Here is an 8362-nt window from a genome sequence, read left to right as displayed (position 1 = left end):
TGAGGTTCTCAGGAGGAACGCTGAGGTTCTCAGGAGGAACGCTGAGGTTCTCAGGAGGAACCCTGAGGTTCTCAGGAGGAACGCTGAGGTTCTCAGGAGGAACGCTGAGGTTCTCAGGAGGAACCCTGAGGTTCTCAGGAGGAACGCTGAGGTCAGAGTGTCCACCTCCTTAAAGGGGCAGTGTCATGTAAAATCAACTTTTTTAAATATCTTTCCATCAGGTTATATTGTTATTCCATGGAGTGTAGCCTTCAGCTGTGCAAAACGCCTGGCTGGGCCTAGCCCCGCCTTCGGGCTCCTTCAGACTAGCCAGCAGCAATTAGCAAACCGCTGCTGAGCTCATTATAGGAGCTGCTGCTCAGAGCAGCGCTGGTAAAAATATTAAAGGGTTAATAGAGGAACCATGTTGGCATGACTTCCTGGAGGCGGAGCTTCAGGAACAGCAGGAGCTTCTTAAAGAGACAGAGGCCCAATTTCAAGGCGTGAAATCAGGGAGTAAAATTTCTTTAATGTTATATTTGATTTATATAGCAAATTATAACTGAGGGTAATATAGTTACTTGATTTTGCTATAAAATGGAATACTGCCCCTTTAAGAAGTCATAAATTCATATAAAAGTATTTTAGCCTTTAATACGTTAATCGTGGGTCTTAAATTCTGTCTTGGCCGACTTTTTATTCGTGTATATTTGGTGTATTGTTTTTTCTCTCTCTGGACTTTTTTTTCTGTCTGGCAAAAGTTTGAGCCACAAACATCTTCATCGCTCTGACTCACTGCTGACGTAGCCTTGCTAGCTAGCTAGCTTTTTTTTCTTTTTTTTTCTGGGTAACAGCAAATGTATGTCCCGTTGTCCAGATGAACTTTGTATTTGTATATTTTTGTCTGAAGTCTTGAGTTTGAGTCGGTGAAACCTGCTGGGGGTTCATTTTATTTCTACAGATTCTCAGTTACATTTAGATCTGAACTTTGACTAGGCCGTTCAAGCTCCTGATTCAGTTTTGATCTTAACCATCCCATAATGCATCTGGGTCTCTGGTTTTCTGCAGCAGGATTTAGCTGCAGCTTCCCACAGCGTGATGCTGCCACCGCCAAGTTTTGGATAGAGCCGACCCGTTCTCTCCTCCCTCTCCGTATGTTTCCATCAGATCTGACCTTTGACCTCTCTCTGACCCAGCGGTTTGAGTTTCCTCATAAAGCAGCTGCACTAACCGCTGCGGTCGACCCTCGCATGTAGTCTGGCAGCTGGCCGCCGCCTCCCAGGATTAATGGAGTCCATGTCTGGGTTACGTAACCATGGCGATGTGCGGCGCTGAGGCTGATGGCTTCATGAAAGAGCCGAATTGTTGCTCCTCTGTCGCGTGAGAGCAGCCAGAACTGCAGGCAGGAGACTTTCATGATGATGATGATGATGATGTGGTTTCCTTGGTGATCTCATGGGGTCCTGAGGCCGCCTGACTCCAGATCAGCTGTGAAGCAGAGGAACATGGAGGTGCTCAGTGAGCTGAGGCAGCGATCGGCATCGGAACCGACCGACCCGGTTAGTCAACCTGGGCTGGTTTCCATCAGTCAGGTGACGTCTGGTCAGGTGACGTCTGGTCAGGTGACGTCTGGTCAGGTGACGTCTGGTCAGGTGACGTCTGATATACAACATTTGTATATCATGCAGTCCTGCTTTGTCTTTTCTCATATTTTCCTCAAGTCTTTTAGTCCTGGATGTTCCTGATAACTAAGATGGTCTAATGGATACAAAGTTGAAATAATGACAGCGTAGAAAAATTTACATATATTAAAATTGGTTATAACTGCAGTATTAATCAGTTATAACTGCAGTATTAATCAGTTATAACTGCAGTATTAATCAGTTATAACTGCAGTATTAATATCAGTTCTATGTTTATGTTTGGTCTTTTTTGGAGCGGCCATCTTTTCTCTCCTGGAGGTTTTTAAATGATTGTAATAAATAACAGAAGGTCTTTTTGCTGCAGCATCAATAATTTATGAACCTTAACGAGGCTCACTCCCTCTCCCCTCCTGTTGCTGTCCCAGGTTTGAATCTTAAGGCTAATTAATTATGTCATGAATATGAATCAGGTTCTGCTAAACAGAAACAGTCTGCTTCTAAAGACCTACATTTGCCAAGGTCGTTTCAAGGTTTTCTCTTGTGCAGCCGTGAAGGTCGCCCCCTGCTGGGAGGGAGGAGGAACAGAAATTAACCTCTTGGGGAGAAGCTGCTGCTTCCTGTCCTCCCTCTACTTTCTGTCTGGTTCTGTGATCAGCTGATTGGTTCTGTAGAACCGAGCTTTGGGTCTATTTATGAGTAGTGTTGGTTCTGACGGGTCGCTAGCGGGCCGAGCTGGCTCTATTTTCTGACGGCGGGGTCACAGAAAGGTCAGAGAGCTGAAACCAGCAGGATATATTTAACCTGTGACCCCNCGTGTGGTCAGGTGACGTGTGGTCAGGTGGCGTGTGGTCAGGTGGCGTGTGGTCAGGTGGCTGTGAAGCAGCCGGGGTGTTGGCTGACCATCTGAGGCAGACAAGCTGTGATGATGCATAAATAACCAGGCGTTGATGTCGGTCAGGTCTTATCGGCTCCCTGACAGTAAATCTGAATCATGTTGAGATGTAAACAGCTGATCCAGGTTAACATGAACTCAGCACAAAGTTATTTATTTATTCATTAAATTGCATTATGGCAGCTTTCATCATTAGTAAAGCTGCACATCACAAATGTGTCGTCATCACAATATTACATAATGTTCATATCACTGCAGACTGTTCAGAGCAGTAGTTCTTTGCTGATATACGTTTTCATTAGAGGTGAGCCGATCGATCGCCCACCGATCATAATCGAAGTGTATGATCGGTGATCGCTGATCATTGTCTCTTGTTGCCGATCACAATCTGATCACCTGCAGCTCACCTGCCTGTGCAGCTGGTCTCTTTCCTTCACACTGCGCAGCAACAAATCCTGGTGTGGAGCTGCGGAGCGAGACGCTGGTTCTGGTCCCGCTGTCGGTCCGATACTGGACGGAGCCGCTCAGCCTCCAGACGGTGAACTCACACTGAGAAGCTGCTCAGAGCTGCAGCAGGGAACTTAAAAAAAGATTTTAGATATGTATTAAAATATGTCTGTTACGTGTAAATTATGTGAATTTATTGCAGATCATTTTATCCATTTTGGCAGATAACATAGTATCATTTATACCTAACATGAAAATCGGCAGAGATCGGAGCATCCTAAGTGACACTTAGCCAGTAGGACATAATGTCACTAATATTTACCAACATTATTGCCATTAAAATATCTACCAGTATTATCACCACTGCAAATTGTTGCTGTCAGTATTTACTAAAATCGCCTTTGCAACATTTTTATATCATGCAGTCCTTTCATGCTTTGTCTTTTCTCATATTTTCCTCAAGTCTTTTAGTCCTGGATGTTCCTGATAACTAAGATGGTCTAATGGATACAAAGATAAAATAATTACAGCGTAGAAAAATTTAAAATTGGTTGTAACTGCAGTAATAATATCAGTTCTATGTTTATGTTTGGTCTTTTTTGGAGCGGCCATCTTTTCTCTCCTGGAGGTTTTTAAATGATTGTAATAAATAACAGAAGGTCTTTTTGCTGCAGCATCAATAATTTATGAACCTTAACGAGGCTCACTCCCTCTCCCCTCCTGTTGCTGTCCCAGGTTTGAATCTTAAGGCTAATTAATTATGTCATGAATATGAATCAGGTTCTGCTAAACAGAAACAGTCTGCTTCTAAAGACCTACATTTGCCAAGGTCGTTTCAAGGTTTTCTCTTGTGCAGCCGTGAAGGTCGCCCCCTGCTGGGAGGGAGGAGGAACAGAAATTAACCTCTTGGGGAGAAGCTGCTGCTTCCTGTCCTCCCTCTACTTTCTGTCTGGTTCTGTGATCAGCTGATTGGTTCTGTAGAACCGAGCTTTAGGTCCATCTATGAGTAGTGTTGGTTCTGACGGGTCGCTAGCGGGCCGAGCTGGCTCTATTTTCTGACGGCGGGGTCACAGAAAGGTCAGAGAGCTGAAACCAGCAGGATATATTTAACCTGTGACCCCGTGACCTCGATCAGGCTTCACCTGCTGCCCCGATGCTGCAGCGCCTCCTGCAGGCCGCTGCAGGGTGGCGCCGGTCCAGATCAGATGGTTTCAGAAATGGGTTTCATTTCCAGAACAGGACCTGAAGCAGAACCAGGGACCTTTGGCCTCTTCGTTTCGCTCATTTATCATCTAAACCAGATGATAAAACCAGAATTACTGATCAGTTCAGCAATAACCTGCTGCTGTTTATGGAGCAGTTCTGAAGGGATTACTTTCTAAAACTTTCCTGAAACCCTCTGAGCTCACTGAACTCTCAGCTGAAGGGCAGAAATCTGCTTTGAACTAGAAATAAATTCAGGAGCAAAATCTCTTAAAGTGATAAATGTTCCCACTAAAAACAGATGATTTAGATTTTAACAAGTTTTCTACGTTTCTGTTATCAGATTGCAAACTGGCTGGGATTTTAAACTGGTCTTTCATATCCTGCAGGCAGAGATGCTGATATAAAACTTCCTAAAAAGACTCATTAAAATTAATAATTCTCATTATTAAACTCAATGGAGAGGAAGAACCAGGGACCGCTTTCTGATCCAAACCGGACCTGAGCTGGGCTCCTGTCAAACTGCAGCTGGTTCTGCTGCATCTTTAAAACATGAAACTTTCTCCTTATAACGAGATCCAACACTTGAGTTCTAGTGACAAACTGAAAAGAAATAACGTTTGTTGTTTAAAAACTCAGATTTGATGTCATTATGAGATTATGTCTTCATAAAAACACTTTTATTTTTTGTTTTCATCCAGTTTCTTCTAAAAATCCCAAACGTGTTTCTGTTTTATTGTTAACCACGTCATTCAGCTGAGATGTTCAGATTTTCCAGATGAGTCTCGTTCTGCTCCTGGCTCCGTTTCTCTGGCAGTGACATCCAGCTGCAGCGTTGGTCAGGTTCTGCTGCAGTGACTGGGCCCATGTCCAGCTACAGGCGGATCCGACCGGAACCGCAGCAGAGCCAGCTGCAGTTTGACAGGAGCCCGGTTCAGGTCCGGTTTGGATCAGAAAGCGGTTCCTGGATCTTCCTCTCCGTTGAGCTTTCCGCCGCAGTTCAGCTGGTAAACGCCGTCAGTGTAAACGCCTGAGTTTGTTTCATTTAACCCAAAGCGTGGCCCAGGGGCCATCTGTGGCCCTAGAACTGATTTTGTTTGGCCCCCTGGACCAAAAGTCAAGAATGGTAAAAATTTGGTCAACAAATTAGAAAACAGCTGATGAGCCAAGAAAGACCTGGAGAAACGATTCTGTCAATGAGGCAAAAAGTCATTTTGGTCATGTGATCAGGCTGATCACATGACCAACCAGGAAGTAGAGGCTGATCACATGACCAACCAGGAAGTAGAGGCTGATCACATGACCAACCAGGAAGGAGAGGCTGATCACATGACCAACCAGGAAGGAGAGGCTGATCCGGTCCAGAGCACTGCAGAACCTCTGGTTCTGTTCCAGTTTCTGCATATGGAAGCATGTGATAAGCAACTGCGGTTCTGTAGAACCCAGCTGGTTCTGGGCTCAGTCTGCCACCTGCTGGTCGCAGCTGGAGCTGCATGGAGCTGGTTGATGGATGAATGAATGGATGAACTGTACTAATCTCCAAGGTGACACAGACATTTCAGTTCATCCAGAGAACTGAAGAGTCCGACTGCCATGTTCAGAACCATCAGAACGGTTCTGATGGTTCTGAACCTGGCAGTCGGACTCTTCAGGCTGAAAAAACAAAACATGACTAAAAATAAAAAGATGAATAAAATGTTGAAGAATTAAAGAAGAAACTCAGTTTCTAGTTTTTGTTTCTCTGCTGCTGGTTCAGTTCCAGGTTTGGACTTTTTTCTTCTGTTCAACAAAAACAATAAAAACTTTATTTAAAAAAATAAAAACAAAGAGAAACCAGATGGATAAACTCAAACGTTTTGTTTAAATGAATTTTTTATCTTTACAAACATTTGAATGTTTTGATGTCTTGTTGCACATCTTAAAAATAAAAAATAGAATAAATATTCAACAGTGATAATAAAACACCTTTCTGCAGATTTTATTTATTACAGAATCTCAGATAAAACCACCAGACCTCAGGTCAGAACCTTTGAGCCCGGTTCCGGATCAGAACCCGTCTCACCAGAACCGTCTTCTTGTTTCTTCCAGAAGGAGTTTGTGGCTCCGCCCCCTCTGCTCTTCAGGAAGCTGAGCAATCCGGACCTGTCACCCGCGGCAACCAGCGCCACCAAGTCCAAACTGCACCGGCAGCTGAGCCAGGATGAGAACCGGGCCCGGCGCAGCAGCCTGGCCATGACTGGTGGGTACCGTCTGGGTCCAGAACCGGTTCTGGACCCAGAACTATAACCAGTGCTGGACAACAACAACAATAACTATCGCATGTGATCAATAACTATGGATAACACATTTATTAAATATAGAATATTGACTGAACTGCCATCCAGAACTGCACAGCATTCTGGGAGATGTAGGCAGATTAAAGACTGTAGCTGCTCTACCTCTCCCGGCTAGCTATGGCTAACTCACTCCTCTGTGGTTGCCTAGCAACAACCTGTTAGTAAGTGGCGCAGCAGCAGGTCCAGGTTTTCCTCATAGCAGCTTAAAAATAAAAATACGACTGGAAGTGAAAACTGGATGAAACAGGAAATGACATTTCAAATATCTAAAAAATAATCAATAATTATTAAAATGAGCTGGTAAGAAAAGTTTCTGATGTGACGCGTTATCCAGCCCTGAACCTAAGCTGTCTGGGTCCAGAACCCGGTCCTGATGGTTCTGGTTCCTCTCCCCAGGGAAACAGCTGCTGCCTCTGTCCTGCAGCCTCCACGGGGGGGTCAGCCAGCTGCTGGGGCCCCCTGCTGGCCCCGGGGCCCCGGCCGGCCCGGCGGGCGGCGGAGGAGACGGGAACAACCTGGTCCGGATGAGGAGCCAGGTTCTGGGCCAGTCGGCGCCTTCGCTCAGCGGACTGGTCAGTACCAACCCAACAGCTCCTGTGTGTGTGTGTGTGTGTGTGTGTGTGTGTGTGTGTGTGTGTGTGTGTGTGTGCGTGTGTGTGTGTGTGAGGACTTTATTATGGGCTGTATTGATGCTCCGGCCACTTGGTGGCAGCAGAGTTCACATGAACAGAAGGGAGCCTATGGAGGATTAGGACAGATTAGGATTAAAGCAGAAAAACTTTGAGAATAAAGTCAGAATATTTCCAGAATAAAGTCTTAAAATGCTGAGAAAACCGTTTAAATTAATGAGGTGAACAAATGATTGTTAAGTAAAAGTTACCAAAGTTTAAATGTTTTTATCGTTTTAAGTCTTAAAGTCTCAGTAAATCATTTTCACTTTTTCTCTTGAGAGAATCATTCATCAGTCTGGATTAAATGTTTCTGATCGAGTTAATAAACTGAACTTAGAAACTGTTTTGAGGTTTGAAATGGTGAAATGAGCTGCAGCAGATTGAAAGTTGTAGTTCGGTTTATTAATGTTTCATAATAAGGTGATAAAACGCTGATGCAAGCAGTTTGTACAGAAAAACAGTTAAATATGATCAGAGTTGCTGCTGAGCACCACCAGCAGGGGGCAGCACAGGCCAGTCTGACCTCCAGCAGATTGGATCAGACTCCCGTTTCCTCTGCTGGGATCTGACTTCAGATCAGCTTTTAATAACTTTTAAACAATCAATCGAGTTTATTTGTGTTGCACTTTGAACCAACAGCTCAGCACAAAAACACAGATTCATAAAACATTCAGTCAACAGTTGAGAAAACCAGTAAGCAGTTCTGCAGAGGACTGGTTTAAACTGGTTTCCGGTTTCAGAGCCAAAGCTCATTACATCCTGACTCGACCCGGTCACCATAACCAACGGTTATTATGAGAAACAATAATTTTGGTGCTTTGACATGATTTAAACTGTTTCAGTGGGGCGGTCTGTTCTGCAGTTCTCCATCAGTGGCCTTCCTCTCCATCCTCCTCTTCCTCTCTGTAGTGGTAGAGAAACTTCTGACAGCTTTAAGGCATTTGTCAGACATGTTCTCCAGTTGTTCCCATTTTGAAGAGTGAGATCAGGTTCTGTTTTCAGCTTCACATCTCATCTGAATTTGGACTGAAACCTTTAAACCGAAGCAGCCGATCCGTCGGCAGCGGCGACTCTGAACGCAGGCGGTCGATGCTAAACGCGTCCAGCCGCATGTTTAGCTGCAGCAGTCGCATGTTTACCTGCAGCAGTCGCATGTTTACCTGCAGCAGTCGCATGTTTACCTGCAGCAGT

At 44.7% G+C, this 8362-nt stretch overlaps 1 protein-coding gene across 11 annotated transcripts in view; it reads left to right on the top strand.

The window, feature by feature from the left end:
- The window catches only part of mast2 (microtubule associated serine/threonine kinase 2), a 77678-nt gene that overhangs the window by 8786 nt on the left and 60530 nt on the right, over window positions 1-8362 (top strand). For 10 of the 11 annotated variants that reach the window (XM_016680331.1, XM_016680334.1, XM_016680333.1 and 7 more), the window contains exons 2-3: window positions 6253-6403; window positions 6897-7072. In XM_016680331.1, coding sequence (XP_016535817.1) covers window positions 6253-6403; window positions 6897-7072 — 327 coding nt within the window. The remainder of the gene's footprint in view (window positions 1-6252; window positions 6404-6896; window positions 7073-8362) is intronic. The other variant, XM_016680328.1, reaches the window with a different exon arrangement.

The sequence above is a fragment of the Poecilia formosa genome, unplaced genomic scaffold, assembly GCF_000485575.1.
Source record: "Poecilia formosa unplaced genomic scaffold, Poecilia_formosa-5.1.2 Scaffold240, whole genome shotgun sequence".
Lineage (NCBI taxonomy): Eukaryota > Metazoa > Chordata > Actinopteri > Cyprinodontiformes > Poeciliidae > Poecilia > Poecilia formosa.
The sequence above is the reverse complement of the archived record's forward strand: the minus strand, read 5'-3'. Positions and strand labels throughout refer to the sequence as shown.